The sequence below is a fragment of the Bufo gargarizans genome, chromosome 5 (assembly GCF_014858855.1).
Source record: "Bufo gargarizans isolate SCDJY-AF-19 chromosome 5, ASM1485885v1, whole genome shotgun sequence".
In the NCBI taxonomy this organism is placed as follows: domain Eukaryota; kingdom Metazoa; phylum Chordata; class Amphibia; order Anura; family Bufonidae; genus Bufo; species Bufo gargarizans.
The window spans coordinates 319,759,939-319,786,900 of record NC_058084.1 but is presented as its reverse complement, the minus strand read 5'-3'; the positions used below and the strand labels follow the sequence as shown (position 1 = coordinate 319,786,900).

Here is a 26,962-nt window from a genome sequence, read left to right as displayed (position 1 = left end):
TTGTGATCTATTACATTTTTTTAGTGATAGAATAATACTACATATTCTTATAGTCTGCTGCCTTACTACACGGAAATCAATACCTCTTGCACCATTGATATAGACCAGTGATGGCTAACCTCCAGCACTCCAGCTGTGGTGAAACTATGACTCCCAGCATGTTCCATTCATTTCTATGGAGTTCTGAGAACAGCCAAGCAAAGGGGCATCATGGGAGTTGTAGTTTTACCACAGCTGGAGTGGCAGAGATTAGCCATGACTGGTATAGACCTTCTTATTTGGAGCTCTATCGGAAGTTCTTTCCTCCTCAAGGCTTGGTTTTTGCTCTGATATGCATTGTCAACAGCAGTGGGTTAATCTGCTAGTTTTTCCATCAATGTTAGGAGCATTAGGGATCGGTCTAGACGTCAGACGATACTAGCCTTCCTTACTTCTCAGGTTGCCGACGTTTACATGTTGCAGGAGTGTCCTTTGCCCCCCTCTAGGTCCTACAACCACCTGGCCAGGCAGTGGTCCCATGGCCCCTCCTACTGGTCTGGTGGTCGCAGCTTTAAGTCCGCTGGGGTTGCCATCCTCCTCAGGGGAAACGCGTTCACACTTAACTCCGTCCAGGAGCTTGTCTGCGGCAGGCTTCTTGTCGTAGACGGCTCCTGGGCAGGAGAGCCGGTTAGGCTCATCAACGTGTTCGCCTCCCCTGACAAGGGTGAGCAACTGGAGTTATTCCAGGCCCTACGACTGCAGCTCGCTACCACCAGGGCCATAGTGATGGCCGGGGATTTCAACTGCCCGATAGAAGGGGACGGACGCAGCTCCGGGAACTCAAGCAAGCTAGACATCACTTCCATCGAGATGGAGACCGAAGCGTCCTTGCAGGATGTTGTGGGATCCATGGGGAACGGCTCCATTAATTATACGTGGTGTCGGCCTGATGGCTCACTCCGTTCTCGGAACGACTTTGTGTTTACCTCTCGGGCAGTCAAGCGGTGTAGGCACTCTATGGTCCCCTGCTTCTTCGCCGACCACAGGGCCATTCAGGTCCAGTGAACCCTAGGCACCGGGTTCCCCTCGGTCCGTGGGTCCTGGAAGCTGAACTGCGCTCTGTTGAGTCGGGGAGATGTGCTGGCGGAGCTTAGGGACACCTACATAGACTGGCGGAACGACAAATGTTTGTTTAAATGTACTAGTGACTGGTGGGAGTATGTTAAAGTCCAGTTTCGTTGTTTCTTTCAGGCTAAGCAACAACATCAGGCGTGTGAGAAAAAGAAGGCCTTCAGAGCACTGCAGCGTGAGTGGCGGTCCAGGCAAGATCTTCACCGGTGCGGCTGGAACATGAGGGAGGACCTTGATAAGACCAAAAAGAGCCTTAAAAGGCACTTTGAGGAGGAATCCAGACGAATCGTCTTCCGTTCCAAAGTGGAAAACCTGGAGAAGGGTGAGAAGTGCAACTCATTCTTTTTCAGGAAACTCCACGCCGGCCTGAACGAACTGCGGGACAGAGATGGCAATGTCACGGACGGTGTACAGGAAACAAGACAATGCAACATGCATATATGACTCACTGGATCCAAAGCTAAGGAACCAAAAGGGAGACCCCTGCACAAGACCTGGCACTTTCCCTGGCTGCTCAGCCTATGCAAAAATCCCAAAGGTGGATGGTTGCATATCCACGTACCTCGACTATATAACACCTGAACCCCTACAATAGTCAGGGGACACGACCACCGGCTCCCTACACCAGACACTGAGGGAGTCAGGGTCACCTGGGATCCAGCAAACTGAAAATAAAAGATAAAAGTACAGCACTTAACTTAGTAGCAGACTGGGAAATAGGATCCGCATGCACACACACTCCAGGAAGAAGTATAGGCCGCCCAGTAATGCATTATGGGGCGGAATTTAAAGGGATGCAATCAGTCCAACTACATGACAGCTGAGAGAGGCTAACGAGATGAGGAACTGAACACCACAACAAAAAAAAAACTCAAGGAGGAGGTTCTGAAAGGCTTCTGTCAGAGCTTCTCAGCTGTCTGGTTGTGACAGTACCCCTCCCTCTACGAGTGGACTCCGGACACTCAGAGCCCACCGTCTCAGGATGAGACCTATGGAAAGCCCTGATGAGACGAGAGGCCGTAATGTCCGTCACTGGGACCCACATCCTCTCCTCAGGACCATAACCCTCCCAATGAACAAGGTACTGGAGAGAACCGCGGACAAGACAAGAATCCACAATCCTAGAGACCTGAAATTCAAGATTCCCATCAACCATAATCGGAGGAGGAGGCAAAGGCGAGGGTACAATGGGTTGAACATAAGGTTTCAATAAGGACTTATGAAAAACATTATGGATCTTCCAAGTCTGAGGAAGATCAAGACGCTAGGCAACAGGATTGATGACAGACAGGATTTTGTAAGGCCCAATAAACCTAGGACCCAACTTCCAGGAGGGAACCTTCAATTTGATATTCTTGGTAGACAACCACACCAGATCACCAACATTCAGGTCCGGACCAAGCACACGTCTCTTATCTGCCACACGCTTATATCTCTCACTCATGCTCTTTAGATTATCCTGAATCTTTTGCCAAATAGATGACAAAGACGAGGAGAATCTGTCCTCATCAGGTAAACCAGAAGACCCCTCTCCCGAGAAAGTCCCAAACTGCGGATGAAACCCATATGCACCAAAAAAAGGTGACTTATCAGAGGACTCCTGACGACGGTTATTTAAAGCAAACTCAGCAAGGGACAAAAAAGAACACCAATCCTCCTGATTCTCCGCCACAAAACAGCGCAGATATGTCTCCAGATTCTGATTGAAGCGCTCCGTCTGGCCATTCGACTGCGGGTGGAAAGCAGAAGAGAATGACAACCGGACCCCCAAGCGAGAACAGAAAGCCTTCCAGAATCTGGAAACAAACTGCGTGCCCCTATCAGAGACTATGTCTGAAGGAATACCGTGCAATTTGACAATGTGATCAATAAATGCCTGCGCCAGCGTCTTAGCATTGGGCAAACCAGGAAAAGGGATGAAATGCACCATTTTGCTAAAACGGTCCACCACCACCAGAATCAGTCTTCCCCGAGGAACGAGGCAGGTCCGTTATGAAGTCCATGGACAGATGTGTCCAAGGACAGGAAGGAATGGGTAAGGGAAGGAGAGGACCTGATGGCCGTGAATGAGGGACTTTGGCGCGAGCGCAAGTCTTGCAGGCTGCCACAAAACCCTCAACCGACTTACGAAGCGCAGGCCACCAGAATCTCCGAGCGATGAGATCCAGTGTGGCTCTTGCCCCCGGGTGCCCAGCAAGGACCGTATCGTGGTGTTCCTTAAAAATCTTGTGTCTTAAAGCGAGAGGCACAAACAACCTCCCAGGAGAACAAAGATTAGGAGCCTCTGACTGGGCTGCCTGCACCTCTGCCTCCAATTCAGAAAAAAGAGCAGAGACCACCACACCTTCAGCCAAAATGGGACCCGGGTCTTCAAAATTCCCGCCTCCCGGAAAACAACGTGACAGGGCATCTGCCTTCACATTCTTAACCCCAGGGCGGAACGTGACAACAAAATTAAACCTAGAAAAGAACAAAGACCATCTGGCCTGTCTCGGGTTCAGACGCTTGGCTGACTCCAAGTAGGCCAGATTTTTATGATCAGTAAATACGGTAATAGGGTGTCTGGCTCCCTCTAGCCAATGGCGCCATTCCTCAAAAGGCAACTTGATGGCCAACAGTTCCCTATATCCCACATCGTAATTTCTCTCTGCGGAGGAGAGTTTTTTCGAGAAAAAGGCACACGGTCGCCATTTGGCAGGAGAGGAACCCTTAGACAAGACCGCCCCCACACCCACCTCAGAAGCATCAACCTCAACTATGAAGGGTAAATAAATATCAGGTTGCACCAAGATGGGAGTGTAAAAAAAAACTCTCCTTGATATTAGAAAAAGGCTTACGCGCCTCTACTGACCAAGAAGAAAAATCTACCCCCTTTCTGGTCATATCAGTGAGTGGTTTAACAATAGAGGAATAATTCAAAATAAACTTCCTGTAATAATTGGCAAAGCCCAAAAAACGCATCAGCGCCTTCTGATTCTCAGGAAGCTCCCACTCAAGCACAGCTCGGACCGTCTCGGGGTCCATGCGAAAACCAGAAGCGGAGAGAAGAAACCCCAGAAATTGAATTTCTGGAACCGCAAACACACATTTTTCCAGTTTCGCATATAATTTATTCTCCCGCAGGATGAGCAAGACCTGACGTAAATGTTCCTTATGAGTTTTGAAATCAGGAGAAAAAATCTAAATGTCATCCAAATACACTAATACAAATTTTCCCATCAAATGATAAAAAATGCTGTTCACGAAATGCTGAAAAACGGCTGGGGCATTCATCAAACCAAAAGGCATAACCAAATTCTCAAAATGGCCCTCAGGGGTATTGAAGGCCGTCTTCCATTCGTCTCCTTCTCTGACCCTGACCAGGTTGTGTGCCCCTCTTAGATCTAATTTGGAAAAGACTTTAGCCCCAATAACCTGGTTAAACAGGTCCGGTATCAGAGGAAGCGGATAAGGGTCACGAATAGTGATACTGTTCAGCTCCCTGAAATCCAGACAAGGTCTTAAAGAACCATCTTTTTTCTTAACAAAGAAAAAACCTGCGGCAACAGGTGACTTTGAGGGTCGTATGTGTCCTTTTCTCAGACTCTCAGAGATATAAGCACGCATAGCGACCCTTTCAGGTTGGGAAAGATTGTATAAACGAGATTTAGGCAGCTTGGCGCCTGGGATGAGATTTATAGGGCAATCGTACTCCCTGTGCGAGAGAAAATCCTGAACTCCACTCTCAGAGAAGACATCCGAAAATTCAGAGAGAAAAGATGGTACAGTCTTAGTAGAAACCTCAGAAACAGATGTCGTAAGGCAATTCTCTCTGCAAAAGTCACTCCAACCATTTATTTGCCTCGCTTGCCAATCAATGGTGGGGTTATGTTTAGTGAGCCAGGGTAGCCCCAACACTAGAGGAGTAGGCAAACCGCTAAGGACGAAACATGACACATCCTTAACATGAGCATCACTCACAATTAAACGGATATTGTGAACTAACGGATATTGTGCCCTTTAATGATTTCTGAGAAGGTGGAGCGGAATCAATACCAAAAACAGGAATATCCTTTCCCAAAGTGCACACCTGGAAACCATGAGTTATTGCAAATTGATTATCAATGAGATTGACAGCTGCTCCGCTATCCACAAAAATCTCACAAAAAATGCTCTTGCTCTCTAGCGCCACCCTAGCAGGCAGGACAAAACGGGAACTACAAGCAAACTGAAAACCTTCAATTTCCGCCTCAACCCTGCCAATAGTAACAGACAGAACATTTTTAAAAGATTTTTTCCTCTGTTTCTTTATTACTCCCAGAGAACTGCCTGAATCTCCTAGAGTGACAAAAATTTGCCAAATGATTTATACCTCCACAACAAAAACAAACCCTCCCATGCGGGCTGAATCTTCTATTGTCAGAAGCAATCAACCCCAGCTGCATGGGCTCCTGCTCAGAAGGGGTTGACAGCGACTGAGACCCCTGCGCACAGAATGAGACCGCTGCACTGTCCTGGGACTGAGTATGACAGGAAAGAGAGAGCTCACCTCTCTCTCTCTCTAAGACGCCTGTCAATACGAATGGCCTGAGTCCAAGGAAATAGGCCTTTCATGAAAGGCAAATGCATCTTTCAATCCCTCTGAAAGACCATGGCAAAATTGACTTCGGAGTGCAGCATCATTCCAACCAGTATCAGCTGCCCATCTCCGAAATTCTGAGCAGTATATCTCTGCGGATTGTTTACCCTGGCATAATAGACGTAGTCTAGACTCAGCCAGAGCAATACGATCCGGATCATCATATATCTGACCCAGGGGTAAAAATAATTTATCCACTGAACGGAGAGGCCGTGCCCCCTCCGGCAGCGAAAAGGCCCAGGACTGAGCGTTACCCCTGAGCAGCGATATAATGATCCCCACCCTCCGTTCCTCATCACCAGAGGAATGGGGAAGAAGGCGAAAATGGAGTTTGCAAGCCTCTCTAAAACGCACAAAATTCTCACTACCCCCGGAGAACGTATCCATCCGGGAGCGAGATCTTAGGCTCAGAACAAACTCCATGAACGCAAGCTGAACCGGTCACTTGAAGCTGAGAAAAAGTCTTACAGAGATCAGCTACCTCCAATGAAAGACCCTGGAGGCGTTCAGCCAAAAGTGAAACCGGATCCATGCTTGAGACGGTTTTGGCGGCTTATAATGTCACGGACGGTGTACAGGAAACAAGACAGTGCAACATGCATATATGACTCACTGGATCCAAAGCTAAGGAACCAAAAGGGAGACCCCTGCACAAGACCTGGCACTTTCCCTGGCTGCTCAGCCTATGCAAAAATCCCAAAGGTGGATGGTTGCATTTCCACGTACCTCGACTATATAACACCTGAACACCCTACAATAGTCAGGGGACACGACCACCGGCTCCCTACACCAGGCACGGAGGGAGTCAGGGTCACCTGGGATCCAGCAAACAGAAAATAACAGATAAAAGTACAGCACTTAACTTAGTAGCAGACTGGGAAATAGGATCAGCATGCACACACACTCCAGGAAGAAGTATAGGCCGCCCAGTAATGCATTATGGGGCGGAATTTAAAGGGATGCAATCAGTCCAACTACATGACAGCTGAGAGAGGCTAACGAGATGAGGAACTGAACACCACAACAAAGAAAACTCAAGGAGGAGGTTCTGAAAGGCTTCTGTCAGAGCTTCTCAGCTGTCTGGTTGTGACAGGCAACATGCGTTCGGGGAAGGAGGAAGTAATAGGAGTCGTCACAGACTACTACAGCGTCCTCTACTCCCTGAAGAACACCGACCAGACGGCCGCCGATTTCCTGTCAGGTATCACTAACCATCTTGACCCTGCAGGTACGGAGGCCATGGATGACCCTCTGACGGTGGGGGAGGTGCTCTCTGCAGCTAGATCCTTTAGGTTAGGCAGGACCCCGGGCAGTGACGGCCTCCCAGCAGAGCTCTATGTAGCGCTGGGGAATCTGATCTGTCCGCACCTGCTGGAACTCTATGAGGAGATGGTGGTGGAGGGTAGGATGCCCCCATCGTTGAGGGAAGGAATGATCACGATCCTGTATAAGCGGAAGGGGGAGAGATGTGACCTGAAAAACTGGCATCCCATCTCTCTCCTGAACGTGGACTACAAGATCCTCGCCAAGGTACTAGCCAACCGGCTGTAGGTCGTCATCGGCGGAATCGTCCACCCGGACCAGACCTGCGGCATTCCAGAATCGCAGACAGCTTCGCTCTTGTGAGAGACACGGTGCACTACATCCAGGACCGTCTTGTTCATGCCGCCCTGGTCAGCCTGGACCAGGAGAAGGCATTTGACCGGGTCTCTCATGAGTACATGGGCAAGGCGCTGCGCAGGCTAGGTCTAGGCAGGAGGTTTTGTTCATTTGTTGACCTAATGTACCTTGACATTTGCAGCACGGTGTTGGTTAACGGTTGGAGGACTGACCCCTTCCCTATCCTCTCTGGGGTCAGGCAGGGCTGCCCTCTTTCGCCTCTTTTTGTTTGTGTTATAGAATCCTTCGCGGAGGCTATCCGGCAGAATGGGAAGATCAGAGGGATCACCGCACCAGGACCAGGACATCACGAGGTCAAGTGCTCGCTGTACATGGACAACGTGACCCGTGACCGTCTTCTGCGCTGACCGGCGTTCGGTGACTACACTCGTCCAGACCTGCAAGGAGTTCAGACAAGCTTCAGGTGCCAAAGTCAACTGCGGCAAGTCAGAAGCCATGACTTCATTAAAATCCTTGGAGTCTGGTTCGGGAAGGAAGGCGCAGCCCTCAAGTCTTGGGAAGAACGCTTGGCCAAAGTCAACCAAAGAATCGGACTGTGGAGCCTCAGACTCCTCACGATTGAAGGGAAAGCACTCGTTCTGCGTAAGTTTTGCCTGTGCTCCAGTACACCGCACAGGCATGGCCCCCTCTTGCCACCGTTTCCAGGGCCATCACCAGGACAGTGTTTTGCTTCATCTGGGGATCTAAGATGGACAGAGTAAAGCGAGCCATCATGTACAAAGAGCCCCGCAAGGGCGGAAAGGGCATACCGGACCTGCCCACTTTATTGTGGATCGCCTTTGTCTGTGACAGCGTTCGCCGGACTCTGAGAACGGTCAACGGCTCTGCGGGCAAGGCTATGTCTCGCTTTTTCCTCCTGCCCCTCTGGAGGGGTCTGGGCTGGTACAAGTGGGACAGCTCCATCCTTTACAACTGGCATGCTCCCTGGTTCTGCGGGGACGTCGTCAGGTTTGTGAGGGAACACCAGCTGGAGGGCCTCAAACCCGACTTGTGGAAGCCAAAAACTATCCACAAACTCATCAGAGCAAAGGATGTGGTGGAGTCAATTCCAGGGATCCAAGACGACACTGTAGAGACATTTTGGACTAATGTGTCGTCAAACAGGTTGACTAACGGGCATAAGGACTTATCTTGGATGGCCATTCAGGGCGGAGTGCCAATTCGGTCATTCATGCATGCCCGCAATCTGTGCAAAACCCGGTACTGCCCCAGGTGCCCTTTCCTGGAGGAAACATCTTATCACCTGTTTTGGGAGTGCCCCGTTGCATAGCGCCTGTTGGACGCCCTGGAACATGAACTCAAAGACTCTGTGCCCAGGAACAGCCTGCAATGCACCTCGGTGCTGTATGGACTATTTCCTGGGATTCATACTGTTGAGGCCATCCAGGAGGCCTGGCGACTTATGAATTGCTTTAAGGACACTATTTGGGTCTCCAGGAACCGGCTCGTGCTCAGGAGGGAGAACATGTCCGTCCTCGACTGCCGCAGACTTATCCATAGCCTGCTGCGGGATTACAACATCTCTGAGGACATCGACGAAGAAGAGGACTAAACCCCTCTCCTTCCCCCCTTTCCCCCGTGTGTTTTTGTCTTATCAATAAAGCTTCGGGCATGTGATCTCCCCCTCCCTACACCCTCCTTCCCACTCCCCCCACCCACATCACTGTCCGTACGCTTTGTTGTAAGGTTTATTGTGATTGAATAGGTATGATAGTGTAGCATGCATTGCGATGTATAACGTAGGATAGCCTGTATCTTTATATAACAATGCCATGCTCGCCAAGATGAATATCTGTAATTTATTGAGTGCTGTGCTGCGTCACAGTACCACAGTATGTATGTATGATGGCTGATTGTAATCTTCCATCTCTCCACCTCTCTTCCATCTTCTCCTGGTAATCTGATCTGGGGGCTTAACAAAGGGGCAGGGCTTACACATCTGATTGTACTGTTGCACACAGGGAAGATGGAGGAGGCTCCTTCTCCAGCCAGTTATCTTACAGACACGACATTGAGGAGGTAGAGAAGGTAGGATGTGGACTATATTCTGGGACACAGATTTCTTTATATACATTTTTCATTTGTAATTGTCATATAAGACAATTAAATAGAATAAAAATCTCTGGGCACTCTCAGGATATCTGGACCAGTTGAAATTTATTAGCATATATAATCATAAAATATCAATAAATAACAGTATGTACTGGCGATGAGGGTAAACACTAACAATATAACATAATACACAACATGCAGTATAACTGTGTAAAACACATGGATAAAGATATAAAATGTAATAAAATTTGAGGAATAAAATGGAAAAATTGATAATATAATGTTCATATGAATATTCAGCCGAATATTTGTATGGGAAAGTCACGTAACTAATGATAGCGATAAAACGGTGTCCTCTAATATTGCCCCATCCGATATAATAACAGGGGTATCCGAAAATGCTACAGTCCCAATGTGAAATAGACTGCACATATAAGACAAAATAGGACCAATCAAAGGAGGAGATGAAAGGAGGATTTTTATTTTATTGTGCATTTTCTTTAGTTAAATTAATGACCATTTTTACACAGCTCCAGAACACAGCTGCGGCTTTTTGTGTATAATACCACACCCTAAAAGTACATATTACTAAACAAGTATACAAACAGTGAGCAGCTACAACATTGTAACCCTTGTGACATATTAGTAGGTCAAACAGAACATAACTTTCTCAAAGTAGTTGATCTTGAGATACCTCACAGCAGCTGCAAGTCATTTCTAAATGAAAACATATTCAGATATTGGCACTTCTACAATGACGTAGAATTAGAGAAGGGTGTAAACAAAGATATAAAAGACCCAAATACTGTCTTTTATAACTAGAAGTATTTTTCACTACTAAGATACTATATAATAAAAGCCGAGAATTAAAAAACACAATTGGTATAAAAAAATATAAAAATTGTAAGTAAATATTACCTTCCTATGGGAACTATGAATAGTTTTGTCTTGGTTACATAGGATTAGATTTAGAATTTTTTTGTATCAGCAAATACTGTGCCAGTTAAAGAGGTTTTCCAGGCTCCACAAGATGGTGACCTATCCTCAGGATAGGTCATCAATACTCCAACCAACCAGCTGATCCCTGCCGCCTCTGACACCAGAAATAGCACTTTGAATGAAGCTGGGAGCACAGATTTGCTCAAAGTATAGTGAACGTACCAGGTTACTGCAGCTCCCATTTACTCCAGACGCAAGAACTGATGTTATTGAGTACTAAAGTCACCGTCCGGACTGCAAACTGCAAACCCCAAAATGCTTACTCACCTTCCCAAACTACTAAAAAGACCCCCAGGTATTAACCAGATCCCACTGCAAGACAGGGTGGACTTGGCTGCTAGGGACCCGGGATTCATCTGCAGAGATATAGCAGAACAACGGTGCAGGAACACTAGTTGCAGACCTAGCAGAATGACCAGGGTGGTATAAAGTGGAGTAAGCAAGCAGGGTCAAACCAGGAGAGACAGATACAATGAATGCAGTATACGAAAGGTTAATCCAGAGACAAGCCAGGGTAGGTTACCTGGAGAGTTTATATAAGCAGGAATGGCGGCCCAAAACAAGCCAGATCACCAGAGAAGTCAGTAGGCTCACAGTGTAGAATACTAAATACAAACCTAATCATCAGAATCAGAACCCTTAAGTGGTTCGACAACCAGTCAAACTGACAGGTCAACCTGCCGGGACTTAGCAGGACAGCCTGGCAGCCCTCCCAGCACTGGTCTGCATGGCGGTTTGGCTGGGCGATCACCTGCATCCACCTCCATCCAAAGTGCTAGTTCTGGTGCTGTAGGCTGCAGAGAACAGCAGATCAGTGGGGGTGCTGGCTGTCAGACACCACCAATCAGATATTCATGAATATGTGGAGCTGGAAAACCCATTTCAAAGAGGTTGTCAAATCCCTCTTTTTTTTTTTATAAGCAGCTGATAATCATATAAAACAAAAGGAATAATACAAATCGAAACAATCCCCCCCTTGCATACTTCCATCCGTCTATTAGTGCGCAGCAAGATGGATCCGTCCTGACACACAATGTAACTCAATGGGGACAGATCCGTTTTCTCTGACACAATAGAAAATGGATCCGCCCCTATTGACTTTCAATGGTGTTCAAGACGGATCCGTCATGACTATAGAAGACATAATACAACCGGATCCATTCATGACGGATGCATGCGGTTGTATTATTGTAACGGAAGCGTTTTTTCAGATCCATGACTGATCCGCAAAAAACGCTAGCGTGAAAGTAGCCTTACCTGGCTCTATCAGTCACATGGCTGGTCAACATGTAACTAATGCAACCAGAGATCAGTGTGGCTACCAAGTAAGCATAGGTATGGCAGGGAATTGCAAGGTTAGTATTGCTCCTTTTATTATTTTCTACAATTATCAGATGTTTAAATGGGTATTCCGGTTGGAACAATTGATTGCCTATTTTAATGGATAGGAATAACAGTTTTATTAGTGGGAGTTCAACCACTGGGACCCCCATCAAACATCTGTAGCACTTCACCACTCAAAGTCTAGAGGATTGCCTTATATAGCCCAGAGCAGTCCCATAGAAATGAATAGAGCAGTAGAGTTTATGCTCAATTTGCCACTCCATTTATACAGGGGCAAGTGACCCCCGTTTTCGTGATTGTTTGGGGTTCAAATGGTTAAACCCCATCGATCTACCCCTTCAAGGCTCAGACAGGTGTATTTACAAGAGGACATAAAGGGTAAATTGTAGAATCTCCTGAAATGGACTGTAGAGGTGCTCTTGAGAAGGACATATAGGTGGTACTTCAGGAGAAGAGCCCTATAAGTCAGTGACTTTCCTTCAGTTTTGCTACTGGAGGTTGTGGCCAAGGCTGCCCATCTATAGCAGCGTGACATTCAACTAGATTTCCAATAGAGAGATTTAGATTTATCTACATTTTTGCAGTATTCAAGCTTGACCCAATCTCCTCATAAGCTACAATATCAAAGCTTATTCTTCCGGGTCTATTTCTTATAGCAGTTTAAGTATCACATAATCCCTACAAAAAATGTCATATTTTTCCAAACACTTCTCTTGAAACGCTAAAATGTATAAGGAAGAAATGACTAGGCAAGCCTAATTAGAACTGGAAAGTGAGGAAATAAAGTGACCAGCTAAGGCCATCTAAGAATAAATATATCACTAGCCACATAAGGAGAATGGGTTAAATATGATTTCACCAGTGATGTCACTTTGTTTGCATTCACAACAAACCCTTCTAAGTGGGTCTTTTAGGAAATCAATGGCCAATTATCAATGATTTCTTTCCACAGATGAAAAATGTAGGATGTAAAATAATAAAAACAAGATACTTAGGAAAGTTTAAACTTAATAGCTTCCCAGCTCAGCTCTCCGACTTCCTGGTCGTGTAACAAAAGGTGCAAGTCATATTTTCTTTGCAAATACTGAAAAAGGGAGTCTGTATCTCAGCTTGAAAGAAAGTGACGGAGAACATGGAAACTTACACTTGGCCCCCTTGCTCATACGTCAGAATGACTACTGGAATTAGTGTGTTTAGGCTAGAATTACAGCTCCTGATGGCAAGTCATTTTTGAGACAACTCAGCTCATATTTTTGTAAAACTGAAGCTTAGCAGAGTAAAAGCTGACTCCTGTATTTCATGTGCTGCTGTTTATAGCGATATAGAATCTCTTACTATTTGCTTTATCAGCTTGAACCTGACAGCAAATTGGTATTTTTTTTATGTATTTATTAAGTATTTTAACAATTTGTTCCAAAGTAAACCATCAAAAAGGGCGACATAGTCTAATGTGTAGGATACCTGCCCAGGCTCCGACCCACTAGCCAAAAGAAAATTTGCATTTTATCACAGTATTTAACAGCTTGAAGATGTATACAATTAGGCCACTTTCACACAGTCAGTGTTTGATCAGTGACTTCCATCAGTGGAGGCTACACAGAGATGAGGCATAATGGAAAGATTTGCACCTGTCCTGTGTTCTTGACCCACACCCACACCATTGAAATCACTGATCAAACACTAACCGTATGAAAGCGGCCCTTCATTATTTTATTTTGATGTATTTTTCATATATAAAAAACTTATTATTGATGAGCGGCAGGGGTCAAATTCAAATTAGCGATATTTCATAGAATATTCATCGATTATTCGCGAATTCGAATATTCGCTAGGAGTAGTGTTGATTGCGAACTTTTGTAATGAGAATTTTCGTGATGCAAATTTTTGTGATGCGAATCTTTGTAATGAGAATCAATGAGATCGTGAAAACTCAGATCCGATGGTATATTCTAACCCCCAGGCGTTCCCATGGTGACGAAGACGCTTATCAGGGAGGAGTATGCTGAAGTGGAACAACTGTACAGATAAAAAAAAAAAAAAAAAAAAACACGAATACTCTAGAAAACGAATATATTCATATTTTTGAATATTCGTAATATTCAAAAACAAGAATATATAGCAATATAGCGAATATTTTATAAAAAACAAATCTTCTTTATCAAACAGTTGTAATTTTTTTCTAATCTGAAGTTCAGATTGGAAAAAAATTACAACTATTAAAAAAACAACAACATAGCACTATATTAGCTAAATTGTTCTACATTAGTTTTTTTTCCGAATATTCGCTATATTGCTATATATTCTTGTTTTAGAATATTACGAATATTCGAAAAACAAAAATTATTGCACTATATCAAATATATTTGTTTTTTAGAATATTCGTTATTAAGTAACTTAAGCAGGGAGGAATCGTGACTTCAGATGGAAAAAAGACTAATATTCTAAAAACAAATATATTCGATATAGTGCTATATATTTGTTTTTTTAATATTTGTAATATTCTAAAACAAGAATATATAGCAATATAGCGAATATTCGAAAAAAAAACTATTGTAGAGCAATTTAGCTAATATAGTGCTATAATCTTTTTTTTTTTATAGTTTCAATCTGAACTTCAGATGAGAAAAAAATTACAACTATTAGACAAAAAAGATTATAGCACTATATTACCTAAATTGCTTTATATTCGTTTTTTATCAAATATTCGCTATATTGCTATATATTCTTGTTTTTGAATATTACAAATATTCTAAAAAAACTAATATATTTGTTTGTTAGAATATTCGTCTTTTTTTTTTAATCTGTACAGTTGTTCCACTTTGGCATACTACTCCCCCGACAAGAGTCCCCGTCACCATGAGAATGCCTGGGGGTTAGAATATACCATCGGATCTGAGTTTTCACAATCTTATTGATTCTTATTATGAAAATTCTCATTACGAAAATTCGCAATCAACACTACTCCTAAAGTCAAAGATATTGCAGCCTTTCCATTGGCCCACAAGCTAGAAGCAGGGAGGGATCATGTGTACCGATTAAAAAAAAATCTCGAATATTCGAAATTACGAATATATATCACTATATTCTAAATATTCGCAAATACTCGAAGTGCCAATATTCAAGATAAAAATTCGCAATTCGAATATTCGTAATCAACACTAAAACTCATTTTATTTATGAATTTTTGTATACCACCACCAATGAGATTATGACCCCAACGAGGCTCACAGCCTACATTTCCTCTCACCTCAAAAACGTACTAGGGTCAATTTCATAATCCAATTAATCAAGTGTGTAACTTGATAGGATGCAGAGATAGGTATTGTATTATCCTGTAGTATTCCTCCTCTTTTGATCACTCCTGCTGTACTGCACACCATATTATGACTGTTCATCACCATATCCCTTGTCACAGCATAAAGCCTTATTCACACGTCAGTGTTTCACGGACGTGTGCTGTATGTGTTCTCCACGGACAGCACACGTCCCCCTTCATTTTAACGTGTGTATTTAGACATCAGTGTTTTAGCACGGTCCGTGCGTCAGTGTTTTCAGCACGGATGCATGCTCTATTTTGTCCGTATTCACGGATCCATCACGCCCATTATATGGGTCAGTGAAAACCACAGATGCAACACGGATGCCTTCCGTGTTACATCCGTGTTTCACTGATCATTAAGAATTTTTCAGCTGTTCAGTGTCAGTGAAACACGGATGGAATACAGACAGCAAGAAACGGACACACGTACCCAACATGGATCCTTCATGGACAGCTTCACGGATGCATCACTGACCACCTGCTTATGGATTTGAGCATGGACACGGACGTGTGAATGAGGCTTAACACAATGAGGTTTTCTGGCTGGAACCTTCTTTATCATGTAGAGAAAGTTAATACAAGGCACTTACTAATGTATTAGTATTAGTAATAGTATTAGTATATTGATTGCATCAATATATGTCCAGTAATTTAATTATACGTCACACAGTGCAGACCTTTTTCGTTAGGATAGTGCAAGCTTCACAGTAGGTCATCTATTAATAGGGTAAAAAGTAACACAGCCATAGTAGTGGCTGACCTTTTTCAACAGCATATACAGTCGTGGCCAAAAGTTTTGAGAATTACATAAATATTGAAAATTGGAAAGGTTGCTGCTTAAGTTTTTATAATAGCAATTTGCATATACTCCAGAATGTTATGAAGAGTGATCAGATGATTTGCATAGTCCTTCTTTCCATGAAAATTAACTTAATCCCAAAAAAACTTTTCCACTGCATTTCATTGCTGTCATTAAAGGACCTGCTGAGATCATTTCAGTAATCGTCTTGTTAACTCAGGTGAGAATGTTGACGAGCACAAGGCTGGAGATCATATGTCAGGCTGATTGGGTTAAAATGGAAGACTTGACCTGTTAAAAGGAGGGTGATGCTTGAAATCATTGTTCTTCCATTGTTAACAATGGTGACCTGCAAAGAAACGCGTGCAGCCATCATTGCGTTGCATAAAAATGGCTTCACAGGCTGGAACAGTCCTGGGAACACATGCTGACGGAGGGGAGCTGGAGGCTGGCGGTGCGCTGCTGGAGGCTAGCTGCCAGTGTCAGGGTGAGACTGGTGCCGACATCCCTGGGGACGCACAGTGTGAACTGTCACAGCCGCCTGCTTTTATCTACCACCCGAAACTGCCAGACTACAGTATGGAGAGGCCTGTGTACCTGGGGAGCCGCCACGGGAGACCAGCCTGTGGGGAAAGTGCAGTCCACCCATTACCAGCTCGTGTACACCTGCAAGGTTTGCTCTACAAGGTCCGTGAAAACGATCTCTAAAGTGGCGTACCGTAACGGCGTGGTGATCGTGAGGTGTCCCGGCTGCCAGAACCATCACATCATAGTCGACAACCTGGGCTGGTTCTCTGATCTGGAGGGGAAGAAAAATCTTGGCGGCTAAAGGGGAGAAGGTTCATCGGATTGTGGGTGAGGAGGCGCTGGAGCTGGTGCTGGACAGCAGTACCGCAGGGGACGGGTCAAGTCAACCTGAGAATCAGGACCAGACGACCTGCGAGAAGTCAGCGACTTGACCATCAAGATGGACTGTGATCTCGTAAAGTTTGGAGAATTCTGCGGAGTGGTCGGTTCACAAGTAAAGTGAGAGGAGGGCGGTCATTTTGTCGCACACCTGTTAATCGCTCATGAGTGACCCTACGCATTTCCACAATTATACGCCCTGACGACAAAATGGCCTCCTTTCTTGCGGACAGATCAGGGGTGGACTGTTCTTCTAAGATCCTGTGAAGAGACTGAAGACATTAGACTTGTGCCGCGCAGCTGAGGACCCTACCGAACAGCACCCCGTATCTCAGCTGCCTGCACCCCAGACAGGTTAATTGTAGCCGTGGCTGGATCCATACTTGACCGTCTCAAACTACAGTCCACGTTTGCAGTTCTTGTAGCAGCAATGGATTTGGGGTCCCAAGTTCTCACCATCGTTCTGCTCCCGGTGTCGAGCCGAATTGACAACCTGCAGCTGCATTGTGGCCGTCACTTGGTAGAAGCGCGATCCGAAATAGAAGATGAATAGGTGCCCTTCGCGTGTCAACGTATGTCCCTGGCAGTAGCAGGAATTTTCTGGGTTGCAGATAAACTCGAGCACCACAAGGGGGCGCTGTATATTATGCCTGTACTTTGTCTCTGTAGTATTTTCTTGTATTTTTTCATATTTATCCAGTAATCCCATGTAAAGCAAATAAAATATTTTTGAAGGAAAAAAATAAAAATGGGTTCACAGGCAAGGATATTGTGGCTACTAAGATTGCACCTCAATAAACAATTTATAGGATCATCAAGAACTTCAAGGAAAGAGGTTCAATTCTTGTTAAGAAGGCTTCAGGGCGTCCAAGAAAGTCCAGCAAGCACCAGGATCGCCTCCTAAAGAGGATTCAGCTGTGGGATCGGAGTGCCACCATTGCAGAGCTTGCTCAGGAATGGCAGCAGGCAGGTGTGAGCGCATCTTCACGCACAGTGAGGCGAAGACTTTTGGAAGATGGCCTGGTGTCAAGAAGGGCAGCAAAGAAGCCACATCAGGGACAGATTGATCTTCTGCAAAAAATATAGTGAATGGACTGCTGAAGACTGGGGCAAAGTCATATTCTCCGATGAAGCCTCTTTCCGATTGTTTGGGGCAGGAAAAAGGCTTGTCCGGAGAAGAAAAGGTGAGCGCTACCATCAGTCCTGTGTCATGCCAACAGTAAAGCATCCTGAGACCATTCATGTGTGGGGTTGCTTCTCATCCAAGGGAGTGGGCTCACTCACAATTTTGCCCAAAAACACAGCCATGAATAAAGAATGGTACCAAAACACCCTCCAACAGCAACTTCTTCCAACAATCCAACAACAGTTTAGTGAAGAACAATGCATTTTCCAGCACGATGGAGCACCGTGCCATAAGGCAAAAGTGATAACTAAGTGGCTCGGGGACCAAAACATTGACATTTTGGGTCCATGGCCTGGAAACTCCCCAGATCTTAATCCCATTGAGAACTTGTGGTCAATCCCCAAGAGGCGAGTGGACAAACAAAAACCCACTAATTCTGACAAACTCCAAGAAGTGATTATGAAAGAATGGGTTGCTATCAGTCAGGAATTGGCCCAGAAGTTGATTGAGAGCATGCCCAGTCGAATTGCAGAGGTCCTGAAAAAGAAGGGCCAACACTGCAAATACTGACTCTTTGCATAAATGTCATGTAATTGTCGATAAAAGCCTTTGAAACGTATGAAGTGCGTGTAATTATATTTCACTACATCACAGAATCAACTGAAACAAAGATCTAAAAGCAGTCTAGCAGCAAACTTTGTGAAAACTAATATTTGTTTCATTCTCAAATCTTTTGGCCATGACTGTACACTATTGGGGTCATTTATCAAACTGGTGTAAAGTAGAACTGGCTTAGTTGCCCATAGCAACCAATCAGAATCCACCTTTTATTTTCCAAAGAAGCTGTCCAGAATGAAAGGAGGAATCTGACTGGTTGCTATGGGCAACTCAGCCAGTTCTACTTTACACCAGTTTAATAAATGATCCCATATGTTCCTTGAAGTCATTCAGAACAAGCCACAGTTTGAAGAATGGGAATATACCAGATACAGCTGAAAATGGTTCAGGAGGATAGAAACGTCAAAGCACAATGACTTTGTTACCTTTAACCTAGTAATAAAACACCTGCTAATGTGAATTTTGCACTATACTTGCCTGCGAATGGGTATGTGACTGAGGATTGCCAGGAAAAGCTCATGTCGATGGGTAGCAAGGGAGGTTCAATGGAATGTACAGATGCGAAGTGTATTTTTTAACTAATTAATACATTTGTTCGGTAACATAATATTGAGAAATGATTAAATAATCAAATTTCTAGTTAATTTACAAAAGTAGCTAAAAAACAGAAGTGTTATGGATACACTGACACCTAGTGGTGCATTATGGCAAGCACTACCTTCAAAAAGCTTTCCAACTGATATTATACAACTATTATTATTTTACTATTACTATGACAAAGTATTATTTCTGTTTGTACTTTTGAAGATATTCTGATTTCACTGTTATCTGCCTCTTAGCATTACCCTGCCTCCACTATATTAACATGATGCTAATGAATGGGATCCTCGAGATATCTACAGCTACCATAAAGTGGATCAGTCAATGACAGCTTATTTTTGGGTATTTCATTTTAGGTGACCATCTTTTATTGTATCACATTATTCTTTGAGGTTGTCCGAGTATAATAAATAAAAGTACCTGTAGGAAATGTTATAAAAAACCCGCCAGCCATTTACTGACATGTCAAATATAGAGCAGCTCCACCGTCCATGCTCTGGTGGTCCCATATACAGACGTGGACAAAATTGTTGGTACCCTTTGGTCAATGAAAGAAAAAGTCACAATGGTCACAGAAATAACTTTAATCTGACAAAAGTAATAATAAATTAAAATTCTATAAATGTTAACCAATGAAAGTCAGACATTGTTTTTCAACCATGCTTCAACAGAATTATGTAAAAAAATAAACTCATGAAACAGGCATGGACAAAAATGATGGTACCCCTAACTTAATATTTTGTTGCGCAACCTTTTGAGGCAATCACTGCAATCAAACGCTTCCTGTAACTGTCAATGAGACATCTGCACCTCTCAGCAGGTATTTTGGCCCACTCCTCATGAGCAAACTGCTCCAGTTGTGTCCGGTTTGAAGGGTGCCTTTTCCAGACTGCATGTTTCAGCTCCTTCCAAAGATGCTCAATAGGATTGAGGTCAGGGCTCATAGAAGGCCACTTTAGAATAGTCCAATTTTTTCCTCTTAGCCATTCTTGGGTGTTTTTAGCGGTGTGTTTTGGGTCATTGTCCTGTTGCAAGACCCATGACCTGCGACTGAGACCAAGCTTTCTGACACTGGCTAGTACATTTCTCTCTAGAATTCCTTGATAGTCTTGAGATTTCATTGTACCCTGCACAGATTCAAGACACCCTGTGCCAGACGCAGCAAAGCAGCCCCAGAACATAACAGAGCCTCCTCCATGTTTCACAGTAGGGACAGTGTTCTTTTCTTGATATGCTTCATTTTTTCGTCTGTGAACATACAGCTGATGTGCCTTGGCAAAAACTTCGATTTTTGTCTCATCTGTCCACAGGACATTCTCCCAGAAGCTTTGTGGCTTGTCAACATGTAGTTTGGCATATTCCAGTCTTGCTTTTTTATGATTCGTTTTCAACAATGGTGTCCTCCTTGGTCGTCTCCCATGTAGTCCACTTTGGCTCAAACAACGACGGATGGTGCGATCTGACACTGATGTTCCTTGAGCATGAAGTTCACCTTGAATCTCTTTAGAAGTCTTTCTAGGCTCTTTTGTTACCATTCGGATTATCCGTCTCTTAGATTTGTCATCAATTTTCCTCCTGCGGCCACGTCCAGGGAGGTTGGCTACAGTCCCATGGATCTTAAACTTATGAATAATATGTGCAACTGTACTCACAGGAACATCTAGTTGCTTGGAGATGGTCTTATAGCCTTTACCTTTAACATGCTTGTCTATAATTTTCTTTCTGATCTCTTGAGACAGCTCTTTCCTTTGCTTCCTCTGGTCCATGTCGAGTGTGGTACACACCATATCACCAAACAACACAGTGATTACCTGGAGCCATATATATAGGCCCAATGGCTGATTACAAGGTTGTAGACACCTGTGATGCTAATTAGTGGACACACCTTGAATTAACATGTCCCTTTGGTCACATTATGTTCTGTGTTTTCTAGGGGTACCATCATTTTTGTCCATGCCTGTTTCATGAGTTTATTTTTTTACATAATTCTGTTGAAGCATGGTTGAAAAACAATGTCTGACTTTCATTGGTTAACATTTATAGAATTTTAATTTATTATTACTTTTGTCAGATTAAAGTTATTTCTGTGACCATTGTGACTTTTTCTTTCATTGACCAAAGGGTACCAACAATTTTGTCCACGTCTGTATATGATCGCTGCAGTGAATCACTGGCCTCAATGGTGATGCTTGCACATGACCACTGTAATAGTAATGCTTCAACACAGGTAATTAATTGAATATAGACTATTTTGTTCTGAAATTTACACACACTACTGATCAGAATATTTGAGTTTGGCTAAATTATTTTTGTAACTTCACTTATAATTTTTCTATACAGAAATTTTGTAAAATTACCTCCCCCCCCCCCCCCCAAGATGTCTCTAATCTGTGAAAAGGTAGTCACCTACAGACTGCATATATGGTAAAGACATCTGTCATCTCCCCTGACCTATCTGTAAATGGCTGTATCTCCCATGTAATAACAATTCTGGAGCATCTTTTCTTATAATTCGGCATTGTGCCATTCCTCTATTATTCCTAGTAGAAATGCATTAACAAATTGACAACTGAGTGTTACAATCCAATCAGTACAGTGTCAGACTGAGCAAGGACGTTTCTCTTAGACAAGGGGAATGGAACACCAGTTACATTTTAGGCTGGGTTCAGACCTGAGCGTTTTACAGCGCGTTCCTACGCACTGTAAAACGCTCAACAGGCAAGAACCAATGCTTCCCTATGGGAATGGTTCTCACCTGAGCGTTTTACAGCGCGTACGATCGCGATGTAAAACGCACAACGCCCCAAGAAGTACAGGAGCTTCTTTGGGGCGTTTTGTCGCGCGTTCCCGTACATAGACTTCCGGGAATGCTCGACAATGGGTGTTCGCTTGTTCCGGAGCCGCGATTGTAAACGTGCATACAATCACGCGCTCCATCCCGAACGCTCAGGTCTGAACCCAGCGTTAAGGTTCATTTCTAGGAGCAATAACAGAAACCTCCCAATATAGGTTTAGAAAAAAAATCTGGAATTACGTGGTGACATCATCATTACACCTGCTGAGCAGCGCAGGAGAGCGCACAGACAGAGGATAACTCCCCAGGAATTGGCCTGTGCACTCTCCTTCTCAGCTCAGCAGGCACAAGGACATCAGTGCATTGCACCTGCTGCTGGGAAGAGAATAATATGCTATTTATCAGGGGAACAGCTTCTCAGGCAACCTCTTAGAATCCCATAGACCTCAATAGTACTTTTTTGTGGTCCATGGGAAAAGCAGTCAGAAGATCACATGTTCATGTTCTAGTCCCCAAAATTACAGTAAAAATGTTAAAATGTGTAAAAAACACGAACAAATTCAAATAACACACTTTTCCGGTTTTACATATAAAACTAAATAAATAATAAAATTATTGAACAAAAAGTCATATACAGTATGCCCCAAAATAGTACCATTAAAAACTATAGTTAGCCTTCATACAGCTCTGCAGATAGAAATATAAAAGAGTTATAGCTGTCACAATATGGCAATGCAAAGAAAAAAAAGTGTTTTCAAATGTTTATCTTTTTTTAAAAAGTAGTAACACAAAATATAAACTAAATAAATTTGGCATCTCCGTAATTGTACTGAATAAGGTCGTCATGTCAGTTTCAGTGCATGGTGAACAGCATAAAACAAAACCCCCAAAAGCCTTGATGCATAAAGAATATTTTCCTGTTTTCCAATACATCCTATGGAAAAATAAACAGTGCTTTCAAAAAATACAACTTGTCCCTTAAAAAAAAGCCTTTATACAGCTATGTGAACAGAAAACGAAAAAATAAAAATAAAATAAAAATCAAGGCTTTTGGAAGGCAGGGAAGGAAAAACTAAATGGAAAAAATTAAATCAGTCTGTTTCACAAAAGGGTTACTAAGACTTACTAATATAGTGTGATTATGAATATTACACTTTTCTAAGGAAATCAGTGCCAGTTGAGAGGTCCCTACAGCTCTCCTTGTTGGTAAGTGACTAGTGTGTGATATTGTAGAACAGCTCTTCCTGTCTGATGTTTGTGCCTAATTGTATTGAAACTGTCATTTGGCATTTTGGGCACTAGAGGCCACTGTTTTGCAGCAACAGCCAGCACACTCTGGGATTTGAATATGCAAAGTAGATGATGACTCATGCAGTGTGCTTCTGAAGAGAATGAGGAAGTGGGAGCTAATCTGACATGGTGGGAGGATTGTTCTGGGAGAGACTGAATCCGATTCCATCCTGGCTTGCGGATGTCCGGGGGTGAATGGACACGCAGAGGAAGGAGATTAGCTGATGTCCCCTTACTGGATCCGGCTCTTTGAAAGAGATATTGTTCCAGGAAGACCATTTACAGCATGTGGGCAGAAGTCTTATTATCAAGCAAGGCCGCACGGTTGCTTAAAGGTTGGTGGCCATCCCGGGTAAGCAGCATCCTCGGGCCCAGAACCGACACAGGTCAGTACACCTGGTTACTGGTTGTCTTAGGCCCCATGCACACGGCCGTGTTTCACAGCCGTGTGCGGGCCGTGGAACCGCGGCCTGGATCCCTCCTGAGAGCAGGAGCGCACGGCGTCACTGGTTTCTATGACGCCGTGCGCTCCCTGCTGCCGCCGCTATGCAGTAATACACTGGTATGATCTATACCAGTGTCTTACTGTACTGAGCCGGCAGCAGGGAGCGCACGGCGTCATAGCAACCAGTGACGCCGTGCGCTCCTGCTCTCAGGAGGGATCCAGGCCGCGGTTCCACGGCCCGCACACGGCTGTGAAACACGGCCGTGTGCATGGGGCCTTATACTGTGTGGTGCCTGAAGTAACGGAGACTAGCCTAGACCTTAAAGTAGTGAGATAGTTAGGGTTATATGTTTTGCTAGGCCTTACTGTACTGAACTGCGGCGCAGTATTTGACTTGCAGGCTCTGCTGTGTGCGCCCTCTATCGGCACAGCACGACTTGCAGGCTCTGCTGTGTGCGCCATCGGGCTAGGCCTGTTCCTTCGCACAGGGACGGTGACTGTGGGCCTAGGGTATAACTTAGTCTGTGTATACTTATATTGTTGTGTTATTACTATTGTTAAAGTAAAGTTTCTGTTCTTGCATATAAAGCTGGTGTCAGTGTCGCTTTTCTTGTCTGTGACTTCGCTGTATCCTGGGGAGCCCACCCCGGTCCACGGCTTACAACTGCTCAGCTAAAAACTACGCCTGCCCCTTCTCCATCACAAAGACAAATAGAACAGACAAGCAGCATAAAGATTCAACCAAAAACTTACCCTCTCCTGTACCCTGACAAACATGACTTGGATAATAGGTTTAACTATACTTTCAAATTTCTAATTCATCTTTAAAAAGTATTCACCCAATCCATGGAGAACAGCCGCTGTTAGAGACGGGTCCTTCTCAAATTCTTCAAATGCATGGACAAGCTGCGATGCAGTCTCAGGATTTACAGCATTTCTGGCTTCAGGTCTGTTAATGCCGATTGTTAAAATTGTTCCATGTCTTTTTGTAATTACATTCATATTGCCTGAAATGAAACAATACGAAAAACTAAAATGAGCACGCCAAGGGTACTTTCACACTTGAGTTAAACTTTACCGGCATTGAGTTCTGTCCTAGGGGCTCAATACAAAAGAAAAACTGATCAGTTTTATTCTAATGCATTCTGAATGGGGAGCAATCCGTTCAGTATGCATCAGGATGTCTTCAGTTCAGTCACTGTACGGTTTTTGTAAATCACAGAAGAAATGCACCAAACGGATATGCCACTGACTATACTGGCTAGTCATAAATGCAGATATTAAAAGCTGAGACTTTTGCCAATATATTCCTGTCAGGAAGATATCGGAGCCCAACATGCACCACGTCACGGTTCTCAGCATGGCAAGGGGTCCTACCACTACGCTACCTATGGTGTGAACAAGGTCTGAAGGTGATGTAATCCAGCTCACAGCCAAGCTTCCACACAACCGCCTAGCAGGACAACTAGTGCAATGTGAACAAAGCCAGACTGTAAGCTGCACCCATATCAGACCGTGTGATGGAGGTTACCAGGTGCAAAGGAGAGTGTTTGAATGCCAGGTGAAGGCACATACACTACATATAAAAACAAGACAAAAACACAGAAATATAGTGGCAAATCTGGGGGAGCTGCTCAACCCCTAACACTGTAGCGTGTTTTTCATTGGGGGAGCAGCCCCACCACATAGTGTATGTGCCTTTACCTGGCATTCAAACACTCTCCTTTGCACCTGGCAGCCTCCATCACACGGTCTGATATCGGTGTGGCTTACAGTCTGGCTTTGTTCACATTGCACTAGTTGTCCTGCTAGGCGGTTGTGTGGAAGCTTGGCTGTGAGCTGGATTACATCACCTTCAGACCTTGTTCACACCATAGGTAGCGTAGTGGTAGGACCCCTTGCCATGCTGAGAACCGTGACGTGGTGCATGTTGGGCTCCGATATCTTCCTGACAGGAATATATTGGCAAAAGTCTCAGCTTTTAATATCTGCATTTATGACTAGCCAGTATAGTCAGTGGCATATCCGTTTGGTGCATTTCTTCTGTGACTTATATGATTATATTTTCATCCGCACAATGCTCCGTTTTGTGTAGGATGCCTTTGTAGTGCATGTGGACCGCGCCGACATCCTCCACCGTATGCAAAAATTTTTTTGCTGGGGATAGTCGTTTGCTGCGGTCCACATGCGGTGGGGCTGAAATGAAAAACACGCTACAGTGTTAGGGGTTGAGCAGCTCCCCCAGATTTGCCACTATATTTCTGTGTTTTTGCACTGTACGGTTTTTGGACAGAGAAAATACCGCAGCATGCTGCAGTATTTTCTCAGTTCAAAATTCTGAAACAATTATTTTCCATTTAAATGCATTAACGCCGGTCCCAAGTGTTCCGGAAATTACTTGCAAGAATTACTTGCTATGTTTTTTATGCCATGCGGAGCTTTAAAAACAAAACAAAAAAAAGATAAAAATCAGCAGGACAACCCTTTTAATAAAAAAAAATTTATTTTAAGAAATCTGATATTGTGATAAGGTTGTTTAGCTTGAAATATAGTATATCTCAGAAAACACTGATTCTCTGATCCATCTGGTGGGGAGTCTTTAGGACAATGTTACCTGTGAAATAACATGCAAAATAGCTCTCCTCCAGTAGGAAGAAAAGTTATCGGCGGAAATATCGTCCAGTGTAATACAGCCTTTAGGGCGAGTTCACACGAACGTGTGTGATCCGTGGCCGTATTGCGGGCCGCAATACACGGCCACAGTTCCGTGTGCATTCCGCATCACGTATGCAGACCCATTCACTTCAACGGGTCCGCAAATCCGAAATTGCGGAACGGCCGCACGGAACGGGACCCTCGGAAGCACTACAGAGTGCTTCTGTGGGGTTTCGTCCCTTACTTCTGTTCCGCAAAAAGATAGAACATGTCCTATCTTTTTGCAGAACGGACGGATCGCGGATCCATTAAAGTGAATGGGTCCGCGATCCGATGCGGCTGACCTACGACCGGCGATTGCGGGCCGCAGCATGGGCACGAGTCACACACGTTCGTGTGAACTCGCCCTTAGGCTGTGTTCTATTAAGACGGTGTCACAATAGTATCTGTGTTTATACCAAGACTGTATACTATTGTAAGTGATGATGTCATAATAGGGATTGTCCTTATGGCAAAGCTGTGTTTTATTGTGATGATGCTTTAGTAGTGATTTCACAATAGTGTATTTATTACTAGACCATATTCTGTTGTTCTATTATGTCATAGT

The 26,962-nt window shown here is 44.1% G+C and overlaps 1 protein-coding gene across 2 annotated transcripts in view; it reads right to left on the bottom strand.

Annotated features, from left to right (window-relative positions):
• Positions 1-26,962, bottom strand: part of LOC122938568 (carnitinyl-CoA dehydratase-like) — a 192,318-nt gene that overhangs the window by 111,600 nt on the left and 53,756 nt on the right. For both annotated transcript variants that reach the window (XM_044294159.1, XM_044294160.1), the window contains one exon: positions 24,540-24,707. In XM_044294159.1, coding sequence (XP_044150094.1) covers positions 24,540-24,707 — 168 coding nt within the window. The remainder of the gene's footprint in view (positions 1-24,539; positions 24,708-26,962) is intronic.